General features: G+C 40.3%; 1 protein-coding gene across 1 annotated transcript in view; it reads left to right on the forward strand.

Annotated features, from left to right (window-relative positions):
• The first annotated feature begins 5,297 nt into the window (after window positions 1–5,297).
• Window positions 5,298–20,874, forward strand: part of DPP4 (dipeptidyl peptidase 4) — a 41,253-nt gene continuing 25,676 nt past the window's right edge. The window contains exons 1-10 of the mRNA XM_030017006.2: window positions 5,298–5,381; window positions 5,473–5,557; window positions 13,689–13,787; window positions 14,360–14,454; window positions 14,574–14,648; window positions 16,622–16,674; window positions 16,774–16,846; window positions 18,011–18,131; window positions 18,571–18,731; window positions 20,649–20,752. Of these exons, the coding sequence (XP_029872866.1) occupies window positions 5,376–5,381; window positions 5,473–5,557; window positions 13,689–13,787; window positions 14,360–14,454; window positions 14,574–14,648; window positions 16,622–16,674; window positions 16,774–16,846; window positions 18,011–18,131; window positions 18,571–18,731; window positions 20,649–20,752 (872 nt within the window). The 5' untranslated portion in view covers window positions 5,298–5,375. The remainder of the gene's footprint in view (window positions 5,382–5,472; window positions 5,558–13,688; window positions 13,788–14,359; window positions 14,455–14,573; window positions 14,649–16,621; window positions 16,675–16,773; window positions 16,847–18,010; window positions 18,132–18,570; window positions 18,732–20,648; window positions 20,753–20,874) is intronic.

The raw sequence follows: 20,874 nt of genomic DNA on the forward strand, positions 1-20,874 counted from the left end.
AACAGAAAGCTGTTTTAACTTTCCAACTTTAAACAACTCAATAGAACTTTGCACTAAAAAAACCCACCATAGGATCCAAAATACCACTGGAGATTAAAAAAAAGGTGGGAGGCGGGGAAGAATGTATACATATTTGTTGTTTATTTAATCCCATTTGTACACAGTGCTTTGGTTCCAAGTGCTTCCAGAACTGAAAAAGATTCAGTTATACACAGTTGGATCCACATGGTCCAGGCTGAAATGGTACAAACAGCTAACTCTTCTGTTTCCATAGACTGAGCAATTGTCTTTAAAATGTTTTATTCCACTATCTCCAGGATATTTAGTGCTCCGAAGGACAGGATTCCTGAGTTACAAATCCTTTTTCCTGTGGTGTCTGTCACCAGTGTATTTGAGCACCTCCTGGTGATGGCTTTTTCAACTATGAAAATACTGTTTTCCCACATTTTTACAAATTATATGCTTTTAGGAACAGAAGGGTATAAATTATTTTCTCAAAGTTATGCAGCTTGGCTGGAACACAGCAAAAATATTTAATCTCTTATTTTCTGAGTCCCAATCTAGAGCATGAATCAAAAGACACCTTTTCTTCAGAAGTGAGATGAAGTTGAGCATGTTCCAGAAGTTCCAAATGCAAGTTTTAGCTCAACAGGACTAGGACTTATACAACCTGAAATCACAGAGCATGTCCATATGGGATCAAAAAAACAATGAGGTATGTGCTGGGTACTTCTAATACACACTAGATGAAATTCAGTGAATGGTACAAACACAGGGAGAAATAAATAGCAGTCACTTCTTTAAAAAGTGTCTTTACTAGAGAATAGCTACACATGTGCAGGCTGAGAGAGGGCAGAATAGCTGCAGCATTTAAGCCTAGAGAAAATTGCTATTTATGTCTTAATCTTAATTTTGTACTTTAGTAAGGGAGAATTCTAGGCCTTCCATACTGTGAGTGGTACATTGGTAGAGAAATTTAGGAACAGAGCAGCCTGAAGATTCCTTTTAAATAATAGATGGTTTTCAAAGTCTTCAGGCAGTAGAGCAACAGCTGTCAGTTACTATGTTGATTGCACTGCCTGTGGTGCTGCTGCTTGTATGAGGGGGCTGCAATTTGGTCTTGGCAAATAAAGGAAGAGAAGCGGGACTACTTAAGGCAATCAGGCTCAGGAGCGTGTTTCAGCATTACCTACAGGGCTACACCCTCATCCATTCTCAGAAACATTAATCTTCCTTTCAGTCAAGGACCCAAACTGTGTATAGCTTATTAAAATCACATGCCCTGGTGTGTATGAGGGGTCTTGACTGACATGCTATAAAAGATGGCACTGCTGTGATGCCCCTCTGCACCTGATGTGAGTTTTAAGTCTACAAAAGAGTTACAGTATGGGTCCCATCTTATTTGATATACACTGTAAATGTATCACAGATGCAGTTTATGGTGCATAAACTTAATTATTTTTTTGTTTTCATTCACTCCACACTGGCTTCTTCACTCTACCAGAAAACTGAATCTTATACCTTCTTTAAGTTGTATGAAAACAGTACCACTAGCCCAGATGTTTTGACTGTATGGTGTATGTGCACCTTCTGCAATTCCGTATTCCATGAACACCCATGTGTATCTGGACTCCTCTGTGTATTTGCACATGTGCTGCCTAGAACTTCCAGTTATAGTAAAAAGTGTTCTCAATATTATCTCCTTTAATAACTGTATTTTATATGCTGAGTGTGCAGCATCCTTCCTCTTCCACCCTATTTACTAAGTATCTGGAAAAATAAGCACATTGAAGCAAAACAAGACAACTAATTGGAATTAATACAATAAAAATGAACAGAAACCTGAGATACGCTAACCATTCAACTGTGCTCTGAGGACATGTGGCAAGAATCTTCAGTGGCCAGGAAATTAAGTTTATAAAGAAAAATACATAGACTTGAAAGAACTGAATGACAGCTGCTACTCGCCACATTGAAATGGTTGTCCCAATGACATAACCACAGAAAACAGGTTCTTTTCCTCATTTGCTCTCCTGATTTACAGTTAACGCTCTCTTCACAATCTTCTCAAACAGAACCAGCGTAATGACAAATTACAAAACTGTCCTTATGCCATTTCAGCCTCAAAATGCAAAGAAACAAAAAGAAATTATTTCTGAAAAAAACAGACATTTTTAATATATTTGGTATCAAAAGACACGCTTAGTCCAGTAGAACTCGAACATTCCTCAGTGCTAACAGCACTTTTGCCTTCTCTTCCTCACAGCACATTTGAAATAAGCCACTTGAATCAGTATAAAACTTTCTCCAGCACATATTTTGTCTCCCATAGCCACACATTGAGACATCTGGAACACACTGTTGCACCTGTAAAGTAGACTGTATACCTTTTAGTCACAAACAATAATTATTTTTTTTTGTTCTGCAGAGAGAGCTTATGTTTTCCATTTTTCCTGTTTGACTTCTCCAAATATTTCTGAGGAAAGACTCAAATATATAAACAGACTTATAAAACTCTTGAGTTTCACTGAGGCTAGAAGTCTGAAGGAGACATCACATCTGGTAGGCCCACCAAGTGTTTGGGAAACCAAACTTCAGGCTGAAAGCTGTATTTTGGTTCTTTTTAGTAAGTAGCTCTTCTTAATCGTACAACTTCTTTATGAATACTTTTGTGTTCAGCATACAATATGATGAACAGCTATGGCTTCTCAAACTTTATTGTGTAGCAGCCACTGCTGGATATTCATTTCTTTAATCTCTTCGCATCATATTAATACATACCTGATTGCAAACGAACACCATGGTATAAAGTAATTTGAAATAATTAGCTGGAACAGCTTTTTAAGTCTCAGGCTATCACAAAAGACAATCTGACTGAGCACCAGAAGCACAACCATTACAATCATTTTGGGGACCATGGGTATTTTGATCAGACAGGAGGAACTTGAGATTCTTCCAAGGTGTAGAGAATCACTGCTAGGAACTATTGCAACTAAATGGAAAACATATTCTGCTATGTTGACTCTTACTGGATCACTCAGGTGGTTCTGAGTACAGAGTCAGGTCCCATAAGCCTCTCTGGCATGACCAGAGTCAGAAGCACTACAGATGATTAGACATTTTGGTCTAGATAGGTGAATCGAGATTTCCAAAGGTACTTAAAATTGTGTACCCACTGAAACTAGCAGATGCTAGGCATATGCTTTGTCAGCGTAGGTCTTTTTTTTTCTTAGAATTAACCACTGAGAAGCATTAAAACCTTGCAGATAATCTCTCAAAATATTATTAAACTGCAACTTGGCTACCAAAAGCTTGCTAACATTCAGGTACATTTTATCACAAGACCAAGATCATAATTTGACTGTACTATATTTTGAGAGACAGTGATGATCACTACTTAAATGTTTAGAAAACAAAGCATGGATTGGCTGAAATATATATATATCTGTTGTGATTCCTACTCACTGGGAAAAGGAAAATTCATCCCAGGGGTGGGCGGGGGTTTGTTTTGGTTTTCTTTGTTATTGTTGTTGGTAAAACGGGAGAGTGCACAGTATACCAGATAGATATTTAAGTGGAGCTGTAAGACATTCTGAAACTCTGGTCATGCATCTCACAGCATATATGGGATACTAGTTTGAAAAGTAATATAAAAGACTGTCATTTCACTGTGATTTTACTTTATAAAAGTGGACTTATCTATACACAGAAAATCACATTAAGCAAGCTGTGAATTTGCAGCACATTAGATCCTCCGTTGTAAATTTACACTGAGCTGCATGGAACCACTGTCAGGGCACACTAATGGTATTCTTAAGGTAAACTGATATAGCTAGCCCAGTGTAAATTCGTAACTAGTAGTAACCACTGCCTTCAAGGAGAATGGTATACAATAGTGAGTAGAGCATAAGTTTTTATCTAGATAAAGTCTATTACTTTCCATATAGGCAAACCTTTAATGTTTGTAAATACTTTGGGTTACTCTAAAGGAGATGTATCTATTATAAAAAGTTACTAAGCCACTTCTAGATACAGATTACTTAAAGAACAGCAGCAAAATGCTAAATGCTGTGCTTAATCTGCCGGAGCAGAATGAAGGAACAAGCAGCACAACTTCAGTGAAAGCTCTGACAAGTATTTTGAAGGCAAGACTAAGAAAGAACATTTGCTATCTCCCCTGGCTTTGAGTCTCTTCCTCTTGCTTTAGCGGATCACATACATTTTCTGTTCCATTTCTCAAGTTGTAAAATACCTGCCCCTCTCTCTTGATAACTGCTAGTGTTCCGCAAGTAGAGGGGGAAAAAGCTAAGATGGGCCAAACCAAAAGCACAAACCACACCACTCAATAATTACATTTTGAGGCTAGAATTCTTCTCTTAAAATAATTCCAGAAACTCCCACAGCTTTCTGACTGCTTGGTGATGCTCAGCTTCTTAAACAATCAAAGGCTTTATAGTTTTGATTCACAGGTTATTCTCAGTCTTTTCCACCAATTAGTCCTACTATCTCAAAATTCTCCTTGGAAATGGAATTACCTGATGTGATAAGCCAGAGTCATCTTCAGAGCTAAATTTTAAACTTTTATCCAATACTTCGATTTTTCTGGTCTTAATTTAAATTTCCCTTTTGCAGACTTACACATCCACCTCTATTTTATGCCAAGAACCAGTGCCAAAGAAATAAACATGAGACCTTCCTGCAATTTTACCAGTCTTTCCGTGGCTTGATTGCCAGAGAAAGAAGTTCAACGAGCAGAAACTTTACAAGAAATGCTGGTGTTACCAAAGCGTTAGGGGCTCTGCCATTAGCGTTTGAAAGGCATTTCACTCTGGGGCCTCCGGGCGGCCGTTATCCGATTTCCTACAGATATCCTCTCAGTGTCAAAGCTCCCTCCTCTTTAAGGTACAGCTGTGTCACCGCGCTCCAAGCGTTTGAACCGAAGGAGAAACCGCAGCTCAAAACCCAACGCGCGAAGCTGCAAAGCCAGCAGGAAATCCGAGACCTCGCACAAACCGCCGGTGCCTGGCGCTGCTCGCTTCCTGCAAGGGACCAGCTCCCGCCCAGGCGCCCAGCGCCGCTCACAGGGCAAGTCCCCGAGGGCAGCGGCAGGATCGCGGAGCCACCGCCCGGCTCCTGCGCCCGGGGCCGCGGCCCCGCCCCGCCCCGCTCCGCCAGCCCCGCTGCTCCGCTCCGCTCCCCTCCGCCCCGCTCCGCTCCCCTCCGCCCCGCTCCGCCAGCCCCGCTGCTCCGCTCCGCTCCCCTCCGCCCCGCTCCGCCAGCCCCGCTGCTCCGCTCCGCTCCCCTCCGCCCCGCTCCGCCAGCCCCGCTGCTCCGCTCCGCTCCCCTCCGCCCCGCTCCGCCAGCCCCGCCGCGCCATGCAGGTGGGTTAGGGGGGAGAGAGGGCGGGGGGGCGGCCGCGCACTCGGGCCCTGCGCGGCAGCGGCTGCCGCCTGACGGGACTTCTCCTTGCAGACCTTCCTGAAGTGGCTGCTGGGGATCCTGGGGGTCGCCGTCGTCGTCACGGTCATCGCCGTGCCCCTGGCTCTGCTCACCGGCGGTAAGTCCGCGGCGGGGCCGGGGGGTCCCGGCGACCGCCGGGGCTCGGGGGATCCGCAGCCGCGAAGCCCACTGCTGCGGGGGGAAAGTTTTACTGAAAGTTTAGTGCTTCAGGGAACGGGGTTGATAGAGCTGGAGGTCCTGGGAAACTGGGAGGTACTTTGTCAAGAAGGTGTCTCACCTGGGAGGATGGGGGGTCCGGGGGGGCGTGGGGGGTGGATGTGTGTGCGCGCGCGTAGAAAGTCCCTTGATTACCGTGCGGGCTGAGAAAGTATTACTTATAAGCATTATCGTTTTCAGCATTTTCCTTTCCTATTGCAGCTGCAGGCTGTAGAACCAGCAGTAAAATGCCAGTTAGTCAATTTTCTAGGGTGCATTGAAGAGATAAGATTATATTCCCTCTAATTTGCTTTGTTTGCACAACTTTTGTTAACGTTATTGAGTGAAATTATATGCACAGCACAGTTACAGAGGTCAGAAAAGTAGGAAGAGATCTGGAATGTGGTTTTGGACTCTGATCGGTTTGTACTTTCTAGGTTGTCCTTGTAGCTCTGGATGTTAATGTGAAACAGCATGGAATCCTAATAAAGCACAGCATTGCTTCCAGCTGGTAGGGCAGAGCTGCGGGTTAATCACTCTTTTTGTGTTCTTCCGGTTAACAGCTGAGCAGTTGTGATACCTAGAATTCAGCACTGCAAACTCTAAGGAAACAAAGTGGTTTTTTCTAGACTAGAGCTTTGTCTAGACTCTGTTCGTGAGGTGCACCCCAAGAAGTGTGAAAATGTGTATGTTGATCTTGACCGCATGTTCAGAAATGAACACAGCAATTGCTTATGTGCACAGAAAGTTCTGGTGGGTTTTTTGTATGTCAGTTAAAGAGGCAAAGCTTGTGTCACTAGTGTTCATGTGGCGTAATTTATGTTAAACTTTTTTGCAATTCAGCTCTGTCATTATTAATATCACAATCATTAAAAACTAGATTTTCAAAGTCCAGATATGTGAATGACTTATTTTCTGGGTTAAAACTTGCATCAGTGGATGCTGACTCTCTTTTCTGTTATTTTGGGGCAACTTCTTGCCACTTATCTCAAAAAAGCATATTTGGGGGGGGTGACAGAAAATACTCTTAGTTTCAGAAGTTGGGAAGAGCAGGAGAAAGGGACTTGATAACTTATCAGATGCATGTGTGCAGGCATAACACCTAGTGAAAGAATTCAGTATGCAGGCCTGAACTCTGCTGAAGAGTTGGTGCTTTTCTGCCTTAATGCCGCTGCTACATCTTACTGAAAATCAGATGGGTTTTCTTCTTTCATAAATTGTAGCATATGAATCCTTTTGCTGTAGAAGTGGCTGCAATTCGGAATCAGTCATTGAGTTATATAGTAAATAGATTTTACTTTAAAGAGGCACTTCTGTTGGATGACATACAGAATATCACCATGCTGTCAGCCTTGGCTTGCGTCATGTTGGTTGTAAAAGGGTAGGGCAATGCATCACTCTTTTTACTGTTGGCTCAAATTAATGTGTGAGAAATTACCTAGCATGCCCAGGTAGTTCACTAGGCCCCTCTGGATAAAATAAGGATTGAGATGAAGAGGTGCCAGTTCAAAAACTTGAATTCCTCTCTGTTCCCAAATTGGGCTAGCAGTAACATCTGAATAACAACTGTGACCATTACAGTTCAGGAACTGCAGGGTGCTTTTGCATTTTTGACTGAAGAGTGCTAAAGAAATGTTTTCTGTTAGCTGAGAGTATACAGGTGGTGCACTTGTAATTACTCCTTTATAGGTGAGACCACTTAATCACTGACGGTTTGATTATATGACTTTCATGAAGGACCTCGGGGCATCCAAGTCAGCTGAGGATGCCTCCTGGGTCAGTCAGTACAGGTGCTGGCCTGAGTACAAAATGAAAGGTGGCAAAATTGAGGGGTGGTGGGGAGGAGGAGCAGTTCACATGACTGTGACTATGACTATGTGAAATCAAAATCTGCTCGCAAAAAAGTCATTGTAATTGCAATCAAGTCTTTATTTCATGCCAATGGTTCAAGCATTGTGCAGGGAGTTAAAATGATGATTATTGATAGACACAGATAATTTTGAGTTTGGATTTCTTACCTTTGGCCTGCTGTTCTTCTCCCCTTCATGCTTCTCAATGTACTTTAATTTCTTAAGCTTAGTAGTCACACAGCACAGAATTAGTTTGATAAATGGGCTTCAGTGCTGGGAAAGGTTGTGAAATTTTGCCACTCCAGAGGAGGTCTGGCCTGTTGGCTGGACTGTAGGCCTGGCAAGTGGAACTTCTGCTTTTTCTCTTGCAGCTGTTTAGCATGGGCAAATACTACAGACTTAAATTTGCAAAAGGGTTCCCTAATTTTGGGTGCAGCTCTTCACTATTTACCTTGAAGGTCTTCAGCCAGAACTGTGTACAAAATTCTATATTTTTTGTTTATAGCCACTGCCTATTTTGCTACCTTATTTTATATTTAATAACCACATGGGGCTACTTGCATCAGACAGTTTAATGTCAAAACAGCCTTGGGGCTTGTATTTGAAGTCTGTTGATGAAAGCATTGTTATGCTTTGAGGAGCTAATCAAGAGGTGACTACAGTAGCAAGTGGTTACCCTTAAAGCATGAGTATTTTCGAAAAAAAGTGTGGTCTGTCTGTTCATGATTCACTTACCCATTTACTTTTGCTTCTCCCATTTTTTTCTCCTGTAACTTTCTGTGCAAAAGGCAGATTGAAACATCCAGTGGCCATACACCTTTACCTCTTGTCTAATAGCAGTTCTTGTTAGGGCCAGCTGGGCAGGAAGGCCAGGAGCGAGAGGAAGAGTAGCCAATGCTGAGAGCAGGAAGGAGACAGTGCAGTACCTAGTATCATTCTGCTGCCATGAGCAAGTCATAAACAGCCTTATAGTGGGGGGTCCTGTACAACTGTCTGGTCGCAAACCAGATTCCTTTGCCCAGAGGTCTAATTCTCCAAGAGTGAGATAGTCACTAAATGAGAAGGCTCATCACTGTCATGATTAGATGATACTGTGCATGGGCCTCTGTGGTCTTTTGATAGAAATGTGCCTAGAAGAGGTTGGAAAAGCACAGCAAGTGCTGGGGAAGTTAATGACCTTAAGGTGCCTGAGGGTACTTTGTGAGTCTGATGCCTAACTGATCTGTTGGTTATTACTAGTGGCTGGTAGAAAGCTACTACAAGTACAGATAAGAGTTACTGGCAGCAGGGATCCAGTAAGTTCAGGTTGTCATCCTGGATTTGAAGTTGGAGAATGTTGGGACTGCTGAGACAGCTTTGTGCTTCAAGGACTCAAGAGAGGTGAGGTTGCTGATCTTCCTCACAGCTGTGTTAATGTATAACTGAAAAGGAATAAAAGTCTCTGAAAGGCTGTCATCATTGTTCTGTGGGGCATGGTCCTATCTGCAGTCTTCCCCTGTTTATCCTCTCTGCATTCTGTTCTGAACTAGGCAAATTTGTGACTGGGTGGTGTGGAGGAGTATCTATTGCCAATGTCAACACCCTGCTTACAACTGAACAGTATGTTTAAAATACAGAGAGGCTTCTGGCTGATAAACAACCATCATATTGGAAGACCTGTGCCATAAGATGAATGAATCTGGCAGCTGTCATCTGTCACGGTTTTCTTGGGATTAAGGGGTCCTGTATTATTCCAGTCTCTGAAAGGCATTAGGTTTAAGGGTGTTTAGGGAGAAAGCTAGAAAATCTGTAAGGGAATTTAAATCTATGGATCAGAAATTGATCTTTGAAGTAGAACCTCTTTGAATCTAGATTCAAAGATTAAGGTTTAGATAAGAATCTTGACTCTGTGGGGTTTTGTTTTTTTTTAGAGAACTGTCACATAAATGGTGAGCAATAGTTAATTCCAGTAACCTAGCTTTGAAGGACTTCAATCAAAATCATGGCTGAAGTTCTCTCCAAAGTTGTGTGGGAGATATAGTAGGTTAATTGCCTTGTTGTGAGTATGCTGTGGACTTGTCTGACCAAACAGTCTTTTGGTTTGAATTGAACTAACTATTCTCTTTTCCCCATGTATTCGTGCACCTTGCACTGCATTGCAGGATCCTTGTAGTCTTCATGTTATGTGTGGATATATTACTTTTTGAGCTAGTGAAGGAAAAGATAGCAAATGGAAATGTTTTCCTGCTATATGTCCTTGACTTCTGTAACTGTCATTTAACTCGGTTATTTACCTTAATACAAATGTTGAGTAATGTAATACAAAAAAATTTACCAGCAGTGGATTGCTATCTGTAGAACACTTCTGGTATTTTTATTTCCTTGCTTTGCATGAGATGGGGAAAATTTGAGAGGGACTCTAGAGCTATTGATTACAAAGTTAATGATTACCTCCCTCTGGGGAAATCTCTGCAGCCCCAGAGAGTGATACCTGGGTGAGCTGCCCTGGGAGATGTCGCGGTGCTCACCCATTGGTTATGGTCTCTCCTGGATACCCAGTGGCCGATACTGGGTATCAGGTGGGATTCTGGGTTAGGTGAACCTTTGGCCTGACCTAGCACAGTCATTTTTTACTTTCGTCTTTGCTGGAAATCCGTTTCTGTGCTCTAATTGTCACATCTCAGGCAGTAACTGGGGGCTTGAGTGTAGGGGGGAAGGTTTTTGAGTGCTTTTTTACGCACGTTGGAAGAGAAACGGGAAGAAGGTTTGGAAAAAATAGCCTGAAATGTCACTTACTTTTCTGACTAACAACTGAATCAGTCAGATTTCCCTTCTTGCATCTCTCACGCTGCTCCTAAATTACATTCTTAGATTGCAGATCATTCTTGCTCTTGTTCTGCTGTCACTTAAAAAGGGTGATACTCATTCACCTTTTCTGATTTTTATCGTTTCTCTATCCCTTTCTTTCTCATTACTGCTGAGCATCATGCTTGTACTTGTCTTTCCGTTGTTGTGGTTCTTCCAGTCTCTCTGGGTAGTGGTGAAGATGCAGCAAAGGTTCTGTTATTACTGTTTTTATAGTTTTCCATCACTTCTAAGTTGGCTACATAATTTCTTGCTCTTTTTTATTATGTGTGGAAATTAGTAAAATGTGCCTTGACACTGGGGAATAAACAATACGTATACCAAAAGTAATTTGTCAACATCTTTAGGTTTTGGTATGGTGATTTGTCATACCATAAACCTTACACAATAGTTAACATCTTGTTTACTTTACACCTTACACCTACAGAAACTGACTGAATTTTTCTCTTGAGAAAGAGTAACATATTAAAAAAAAAAAAAATTGAAACAAAACTGTTTGTCAACTTCATATGAGTACTACTTATATAAAAGGTTAAGAGCCTTCTCCCCAGAAAGACTTACATATGTTTTTGCTGTTGTAACAGGGATATTATAATGTAAATATTTCCAGCATATCATTATGACAGTGGAAATACGTATGTGCTGTTGGGGGTGAGAATAGGGTAGAGATGAAGAGCTAGTCATTTGGAATTTAGAAAAATAAGTCTGTCTCTGGAATAGTCAAAAAAGAAAAATAGCAAGAAAACTCAGCCTTCACAGCCTCTCTGAGGAACCTAAGAGTGAAAGAAGCTGTTTTGCTAAAATATGAACATTCATTGACCTGTATCCAATCTTCAAAGCCAGTAAAATGCTCTTGAATGTCAACTACTTTATTTTGCAAAATAAACCTGTTTGACACTCTTTTCAAATGGAATCTGAACAAGAACCAAAATGCAGAATTCAATGTATCTTGAGTATCTTTGGTTGGTAGCATAGTGTGGTTGAGTAAGAATATACTGGTAGTGGCCTGTCTCACAAATTAAGAAAATACTTCAACTGGGACTTTTATGACTATACCCTTACAGCCTGGCGTATGTTTTCATATTCAGTTACTATGTGGAAGGTGTTGACAGAAAATGAAATTTTAATTTTATACACAGCCAACAAATCTTAATAGTGGCCTGATTTTTAGTAATGAGACCTCAGCAAAATATGTATGTCACCAGGGGGAAAAACATTCATCAGTTTGGAAAAATCCCTAAACCTGTTCATCAGCCACCTGTCTTAAATTGCTCCTCCTTTTCCAAGAGAGAATTTTGTTGCTTTCTGAAGCCCCTCTAATTGAAAATGACACTTACTCAGTTAGGAAGGAGAGAAGTGATATTCCCAACTAGACAACTGTGCATGAATATCAAATGCACACTTGTTCAAAATCCATCAAATTAAATATTCAGTTAATATAGAATAATTAACCTGAGGAATTAATATTCTCATGGAAACTTAATGAGCAAGAAATCTAGACTAGTAATTTTTTAGAGCAATCAAATTTCAGGCAGAATTGAGCAAGCAATATTTTAACATTTGCTGAGCATCTTAGACTGAAATCATTGTTATGGCTCTTGACTTTTATTGCAGCAATGACTGTACAGTCTGTGCTGTGTACATGCAATGTGCTTATTGTTTGGAAATAAGAGTAAAACTGATAGCTAATATAAGTATCTTCTTGCTGTGTTCCAGATGTCTCATGTATTTAACCTGAAGAAAAATAACCTGAAAAAATTATTGTGAGATGATATTATGTGTGTGTGTCCCCAAGGACTTTGCACTCTTTTTCTTCAGCATAATGAAAGAAGAGGCTGTCTGTTTAAAAGTATCTGAAAGACTGGGCCTCTGGGAATTGACAGGGCCAGGTTATTATCTTGGTTGATCAGTCACCACATCTGTACTTGAGTGTTTTTATCAACTGTTTTTATCCTAGGTCTTTTGATTTGCACTGGTAGTAACAAAAAAGAAATTATTTAGCCAGTTGAATGAAAAATTGCTTCCCTTCTGGACTGTGTAGATTTGTATGAGGATAGTTTTTTTTGTTTCCATTAAAAAAAAAAAAAGGATGGGGAGGAAGCAGGGAGAGAATCACATACCTGAATTTAAAAGTTGTAGTCTTTGTTTTCAGAGGAAAAGATCACAAAGACTCACAAACAGATGATATTATTATTATTATTATTATTATTATTATGATTATTATTACTACCACCTTTCAGACTTTGGAAAGAGTAGCTTGTGCACTGCAGCCAATAAGAAAGAAATATTTTTCATAGAAATTGACCACAGTGTGCTGGAGCTGATGACCAAACTCATTAGCTTAACTGAGTTCAAAGTTTCACTTAGTCTTTTCATAGTAATCGAGTTACTTGGCTTTAATTTCGCAGTCAAAATAGTAATGTTGCAGTAAACATTAAGATACCTTGGTGAAAAACACATCAAGAGGGTGATAAATATTTAACCAGTTATTTCATCATAAGCTTATCAGTAAGCGTTTGGGGGTTTTGGGGGGGTTTTGGGTTTTTTGGGTTTTTTTTTTTAGATCAGACCTTCCCTGAAAATTTTACTGCTCCTCAGATTTTTTTGAGACATTTCTGAAATTTGAGTTTAATGATAAGCAGATGATTCCCAATTGAAGGGTTCATGAACAGGAACAGCAGTATTATGGAATATGTGATAAAGTACAGCAGCTGCTTTAATTTTAGGGTATCTTTCAAGGTCTGTACATCTATTCACATGGATGCCTCATTTCATTCATCTGGACAGCCTTGCCTGTCCAGCACTCTCAAACATGAGCATGTACGTCTCTGCTTTGCCTGATCCACCCCACAATTGATGTCTGATGCAAATACTAGCAGTCAGGGCTCTGCAGTGAAGTTCCCAGAGTGAGCCTAGGAGGGAAAGGCACTAAGATCGCTTTTCAATTTTCGAGGAGTACACGTATGCGTTTCCTGAGATGAGAGTGCCAGAGGTCTTCTGTTTATTTTTTGTCACTTTTGTCACAAAGGTATTTTCATTTACTCAAAAGATAACAGCTGTTGTGTACCTTAAAGTAAAACAGCAGCAGAGAAGAGGCATCTATAATTTTTACATGAGTTTGTTGAGTGATCTCACTGATACTCCTTTATTTTATGCTTGCTGAATTTATCTTGCAGTAAAGCTATAGTGCCTTCCCACTACCAGTACTTTAGAGCTGGTTAGCTAAAACACATCAATAACCAGCAACAAAACCCCACTTATTTTAGTAGTTAGGTTAAGGAGCTGGGGTGGAACAATTTGCAGTCACATCAAAATCTCTCTTCTGTCTCTTTCTTTCAGAAAGTACCTCTGAGCCTGATTCACGAAGAACATACACTCTACAGAATTACTTGAACAATGACTATAAGCCCAGGACACATAATTTGCAGTGGATTTCAGGTAATTAACTTCTACGTACAAAATGAATGTCAAGAAAATATGCTACCTTCAGTAAACATGTATCTTCATGCTGAGGTGACTACTGTATCCTGAAAAAAAAGTTAAATTATTTAATGGTGCCATTATAGAAAGGTGCGTAGCTCAAAGAGTTGTGATTTTATTGTGGGGGTTTTTTTCCCCTTAGATACATGTTTGCATTCATGGCAAGCTATATTCTCCCACTGCTAAAAGCGCATACTTACTTCTATGCTTTTTTGTAGAAGCATGTTATCCTCTGAAGCGTGCCAGCTTCCTGTGCATCAGGCTATCAGGGAACAGGAGGATACAGGGCACTTTTCCTTTTGAATATGCCTAGTGCCTCAAGGGAAAGAGATGCCAGAAGGCAGTGGCTGTGAGTTCACTACTTCGTGAATGTTCTTGTGCTATAAGCATGCTTTCATTACAGAAGTGGCAAACACAACATTGACCAGATTTTTTAATTTTACTTCGTGCTTAAAAACATAAGGGGAAAAAAAGTAGTAACTGATGAGCATTTTACTTATTGTTTATTAGCATCTCTCTTGTTCTTCTAGGAAATCAGTATCTTCACAAAACAGCTGATGGGAACATCCTACGTATCAATGCTGACACCGGAACATCCTCAGTAATCTTGTCAAATACAACATTAGTACGTTGACTTATGTATAATATATGCAGATGTTGGGAAAGTTATTGAATTTAACACTTTGTTCTGCGCATTTCTTTGGAATCAGTGCTTAATGTGCTCCTTTTGCCTTTTGTTGACAGGCTGAATACAAGGCAACCACAGTTACATTGTCTCCTGATCAAATGTTTGCTCTTCTGCAGTACAACTATACAAAGGTACAAGTGCACTTTACTTCTCTGAGGATGAAACTGGGAAATAAAGGTTTGGGAACAACTGAGAGGCTGAGAGAACGTGAGGGAAATGCAGAAGGATGGATGGATGAATGAGGTGGATGTCTCTAGGGGAACAGTGAAGTTGAGCAGGCAGGAGGAGGAGAAGAGAGACTGGTATTGTCTGTGAGCTCGGCAGAAGAGATATGACTGCCTGAGAAAAGAAGCTGGATTAAAAAGTGGATGGAGAGATATCACAAGGAAAGTGAGGCTGGATGGTTCATCTGAGAAGACAAGCTAGGAGAGTAGATAGGCATGACTGCCCAAGGAGTTGTGTGGGTAAGGAGAAGCGATGAGTAGATATGCTTGTATACATACGCTTGTACTTATATGCTGTGAATATATAGGGTTGTTACAGTGTGGTGTTAGGACATAAGAATTTAAAACTGAGGTGAATGAAAAGCAGCATGTGCATGTAAAAGAAGACTGTCCTCTTGTGCTTGGAGTGGACTTGGGTGTCATTGTCCCCTACTGTCAGCAAGCATGTGAAAAACCTCCAGCATAATGGCTCGTCCTGGCCTGGTGCTGAACCATGCAACAAAGGTCAACCTACATTTATGCCAAGTGGCATGAAAACCTGACTCTGTGTGCCGATTGAGGACAGTTACAGAAACCTAATGGAGGTGATAATTTGCTGTACTGGTGTGGGCCAAGAAGCCAGTAACTTTGTTTCCTTTTTTTTTTTTTTTTTTCTAGTGAGCTGCCTGTTTTGGTTGTAAAAAGCTCAGTGCTGACTTGTGCAATGTACAAATGCTCAAGCACTGTGTCACTGACTTCTGTCTATGTGTTCTGGCTTTGCAGTCCAAGAATGCCTCTCACACTGTGCCAGCCACAATCCGTGCACTCAGTCATCACTTTTTTTTCAATTTTAGCTTTCTTGCTAGGTACTAAGCCAGTTACCGTTTGTCTTTCTGAATTGTTCAGAATTGTTTGACTTTTCACTGCATCATTAGTGGCCACAAAATGCCTTATGTTTTTCTAGCCACCTTAGAGATCCCCTCTACTCATGATTTATTGCTCTATAGTATTTTTGTTTGTTGTAGTCATTAGAGTTAACTTTATTTTAATGCTGAAGCAAGATCTTTTAACCTTTATATAATAGTGTGATTGAAAGTTATGTTATTATTAATCTTCATTGCAAGAAAACAGAGTAACAAAATGAATCATGAGGATGTAGACACTTCTTATGTAATAGCCATCTGGTTGTGTAGTACTAAGTTATTGTTTTATATCTTCATACAAATCTTCAAGAACCATCATAGAAGGTAGCTTTATTGTGGCATGTCAACACCGTGGGCTAAATCAAACCTCTTCAGCCCCACGTAGTGAGCACTTCTAAATGTATCTGCATTGTCATCGTCATCTTTCTCTCTGTCAGTGCCCACAGAGTGATACAGACTTCAAGAGGCAGGTTTCTGAGAGAAAGGCTTTATTTCTGTGGCAATATGAATGGGAATAGGTCACCCTGGAACTGGAGGAACTGCTATAGAAATACTGCTGGGGCTTGTGAGGACTACTAAACAATAAGATGCCAAGTTAAATAACATAGCATGGAAAATGAGACAGAAAACGGCAAGTGCGCCAGTAAGGCAGAAGGAGGAGAATTAACTGTGCATAGCTACGATAGTCTGCCGTGTAGCTACAAGGATATTTGAAAATCTGCAACATCTCTGGCCTCTGTATCTCTATCCTTAATCCGTCAGTGGCCTCTGTCATAGTATTTAAGTGATGACCCCAGAAGGGTGGCAATTCTTTAGTCTTTTCTTAAACCTTGCAGAGATTTGTTACCCTTGTACGCTTATTGTGTTCTGTCTGTCTTAAGCAAAACCATGAGGAGGGTTTCCGAGGTAATTCAAACTGTAAGAGATGTGAATCCTGGTGAAATTTATTTTCTTAATATTAAAATAATTCTTTTGCAGTTGTGGAGGCATTCCTATACAGCTTCATATCACATCTATGATTTCAATAGCAGGTCAGTAATTTTTGCACGAGACGTAGTTTTAACATTATTTTGCAATGAAATGACATTTCACTGATTTCTCTTAGCTGCATTTTGTTTTTGTTTTTCCAGTTCTATCTTAGATGGCAAACTACTACCTAATGATATACAATATATATCCTGGTCACCTGTTGGTCACAAACTGGTTAGTAAAGATAAGTGAAACTTACATAAACAGTTGGGTTTGTACATATGACATGGAAGCTCACATTGTCTGTACCCTTGAGGTTTTGGGACTTTCCTACTGCTAGATAAAGTAGCTGAACTAGTTTCCAAATTGACTACTGTTGCTGGAAAGACTCCAAAATCCCTCCGTGTGTTTTGTTATTTAATGAAAATGCATTCCTCCTGACAGTAGTAGTGGCCCCAGTAGTCATGCAATGCACAAATGCACAGGAACTTCATGTTTTTACAGTTGCAGAAAGTAGCTCATCCCTTTCAAAAGCAGCAGCACTACAATTGTCTACTTAATCATCACTGTGATTCTTATCTCCTAATTATACCATAATCAGTGAAGTTTTATTTGATGGATGCATGTAGCAGGGATTAGAGGTTCAAAATCTCTCTTGTGTTCTTTCCCATTGTCCTTTTCTTCCTCCTCTCCTCCCCAGTCCATGGCAATGGTGACAGCCACTGTGTCTGCAAGGCTTGTGCATTCCCTATGGTGAGCATTGGGTATGACTAAAGAGCTATCACAGGAGAATGTGGTGTTTATTCTTATTGCTTGTAGTGTAGGGATTATAGAGCCCAACCACAGAAGCAAAGGATGTTGAAAAGAGCTTTCTGCATATCAGAGCAAAGCTCTGGAATAAAACGGTGTTGTTCAGTTGTTGCAGAGGAAAAATGGGGGTGATTAGAGAGTCAGGCAGGTGCCAAAAACTAGAAGAGTTCTGAGCACTACGGAAGTAATGCACCATCTTTGCAGATCTGTTGGCAATGCTGAGACCCCCATCAATGTTTTACCAAAGTACTGATAGTTTTCTGTGAAAGACAAATTAGTGAAAACAATTCCTAATGAAGATAAGTTCGTATCTCAGCAGAAAATGTATCAAGTTTTGAAAACCTTGCTATTCAGTAATCATGTCATTTATCATAGCTGACTGTTTTTTGCATCTAGGCCTGAAGTTAGGTTGCTACACATGATTTGTATTAGTAATTCAAGTTTGTTAAGTATCAATGATGTTTGGTGAAATGCAGCTTTCAAAGACAGTAATTGTCATCAGATGTAAAAGTAAATTTCCCAGTAGATGATGCAAAGGAAGGAAGTAGGATTTACTCTAATAGTGATTTTTATCACAACGTTTTGCAGGCGTATGTTTGGAATAACAATGTTTATATAAAAGCTTCACCAACAGCAGAACCTGTGCAAATCACTGAAAATGGAGTAGAAAATAAAATTTTCAATGGAATACCAGATTGGGTTTATGAAGGTAACTATGTCAAGCATATTTTACTTTGCATTATGATGTAAAAACTTTTGGTTTATTGTAATTATTTTATTATAACTTATCTCATTTCTTATCATTGGAAAATTCAAAATAATCTAAGTCTGTATTTTAACGGAAGCATGTATCCTTACCTGAGCTTAATACCTGGCTAGTGTGAGGATCTAAGAATGGAAATGAATTCACCTAATTTGCAGCGCATCCCTGGAAATTATGATGTGTGAATTAGCTTCATATGATAGATTATAAGCATTGATCTAATGTCTCATTTCAGAACCCCAACAAACAGTCTGCACTTTGGTATCTGAACTTAAAATTAAAAAAAAAACAAACCAAAAAACTATTAAAAACTAATGAGAATAGTACCTAGGATAGAAGAGCCAACTTATCAGTTATAACTTAAATGAGTTTGCATCTCTTTCAGAGGAAATGTTTGGCACCCATTCTGCTCTCTGGTGGTCTCCAAATGGCAATTTTGTGGCATATGCAGCATTTAATGATACAGAAGTTCCTGTTATAGAGTATTCCTTTTATTCTGAGGACACCTTGCAGTATCCAAAGACCATTAGAATCCCGTATCCCAAGGTCTGTGTTACTTATTAAACATGGTTGTTCTGCATTTTCATTAAGAGAGTAGTCTCATTTAATCAGTTTCTGGTAATGAAAATATTGTCTGTCTCTCCTCAACAGCTTGCTGTGATTACTCTTTTCTGAAGTCAACAGCATCTGGCAATGTTAAAGTATTTTATTATCTCCAGGGAAAAGCAAAAAGCAAAAAAAAAAGTATGATTGAAGGTTTTGTTGTTTCACCAGAAAATTTTGAGGTAGCAAGTAGATGTTGAGATAAAAAAGCTCTTAGGGAATTGAAGTTGTACATCTGCCAAATGCTTTGTACCATTGTGTTAGGGTTGTGCATGGTGTTGATAATGGAATCTTCTTCAAATAATGTAGCATTTTTAGTTGTTGGATGCTTCCTATATTGGGATGAAGGGGAGGAGTCTGCTGATGGAGTTTCTTTGCCCACACGTAAAGTTCTTAGCTGTGAGAGTGAAGCCTTTATTGCATGCAGCTCCTTCTCCTCTCCCTTCCTCTCCACGTGACTTTGTGCCCACTGCTTGTAGAACAGTTGGGACTGGACTAAATGGTGTGAGAGTCAGAGTCCAATACGCTCCAAACAGGTTCTTTCAGATACTGCACATGTGGAGGGTTTCGTGTTTAATACAGATTTAGCTGTGTGAAGTTATTTGACATTACATGGGATTTTGATTTAGCAGAGCGATGCAGCAGTGCACTTAAGACACGATACAAGTTACACTTAGAATACAATTGCACTATACTGCTGAATCACAATACAAAGATGGTTCTCAATGCCGGTCTCCGTAATATGCTCACTGCCACAATGCTAGGCATCCCCATTGCTGGGAAGGAATACATGGGTTGAAAGCATCTCAAGCCATCACTTTCTCCAGTTCTTTTTTGTTCATCGTTTGGTTTTTATGCTCTGTGTTGGGCTGAGGCACCTATATATCCCCCCCCGCGCTGGTCTGACCAGCTCAGGAGGGTATTTTCACTCTTTTGATTAATGGGGGCAGAACAGCTGATACAGCCTACTGATCACTCAACTGACGATACGCTGTCTGGTGGAAAAGCCGCCCTCTGGTCCTCTTTGTGTCGAGTTAGGCTTTCTGTGCAGCAGCCGTGGTCAATCACTCGCTACCCTTCCCAAAGCTTCAGGAGCCCATGGCCTTTGCTTTTCCCCTTGGAGCCTCCTCCAGAGGGGTCACTGATGCTCACAGCTCAGCTCATGGACAGCTGCAGGTGCCCTGGCCTGAGCATGGTGCTTGGGAAGAGACCTAGGTGTGGAATGAACTGCCAATTTAAATTGCGCCTTTTATTACAAACCCCATTTGTTTGGAATATCGCTGACTTCTCACGGTGGGTCAACTACAGCTACCTAACCATTACAGTGAGGACTTGGCTCGTTAACTTCTAGAGAAGAAGCTCTTACTTACACAGTTACATTGCTGTCGGTAGCACTACATTAAAAGTAGTGGGGTATGTGCTGCAGTCACAGCTTTGATTGTGGTATAGGCAGCTATTATATGATCACTTAATGTAAAGTATCAGTTTTCATAAAGAAGCACTTTTCTGTCTGTTAGCAATGGATTTGGTTCACTGTTAGGTACTGCATGTAGCATGTAGGACAAGATATGGTCAAATACAGCTTTGGGTACAGCAAGCCCTATGTAGTTATGAATGTTTCCAAATGTAGTAGTCTTTCTTAGGTACAAACACATAACTAACACTTTCATATAAAAAAATACAAAGGATAATTTATGTATCGATCTTAAGAACTGCATTTAGGAACTTGTCTTTTCACATGTTTGAAGTTGGCTGGTTCTACCTGACTGTCTGTAGTAATTTCTTCGTCTATAGTTTCAAATGCTTATTTCACCAAGAATATTCTCTCTTCAAAAGTACAATGAAAACTTCTATTTTTAGGCAGGAGCTAAAAATCCAACTGTGCAGCTCTTTATTGTGGATACCAAATTGCTTCCTCATTTCCGCTCTGCTGAAATTTCTCCACCTGCAGAAATAAAATCAGGGTAAGAAATTTTGGTTAAATGTTTGCTTGTTTCTTTTGGTGGGAGAGGAGGAGCTTTTATGTGTGACCACCCTATATTCAGTGTATATGGCAGTTTTTCCCAGTTATGCAGCTCTGGTAGCA

This window comes from Aquila chrysaetos, chromosome 6 (assembly GCF_900496995.4).
Source record: "Aquila chrysaetos chrysaetos chromosome 6, bAquChr1.4, whole genome shotgun sequence".
Lineage (NCBI taxonomy): Eukaryota > Metazoa > Chordata > Aves > Accipitriformes > Accipitridae > Aquila > Aquila chrysaetos.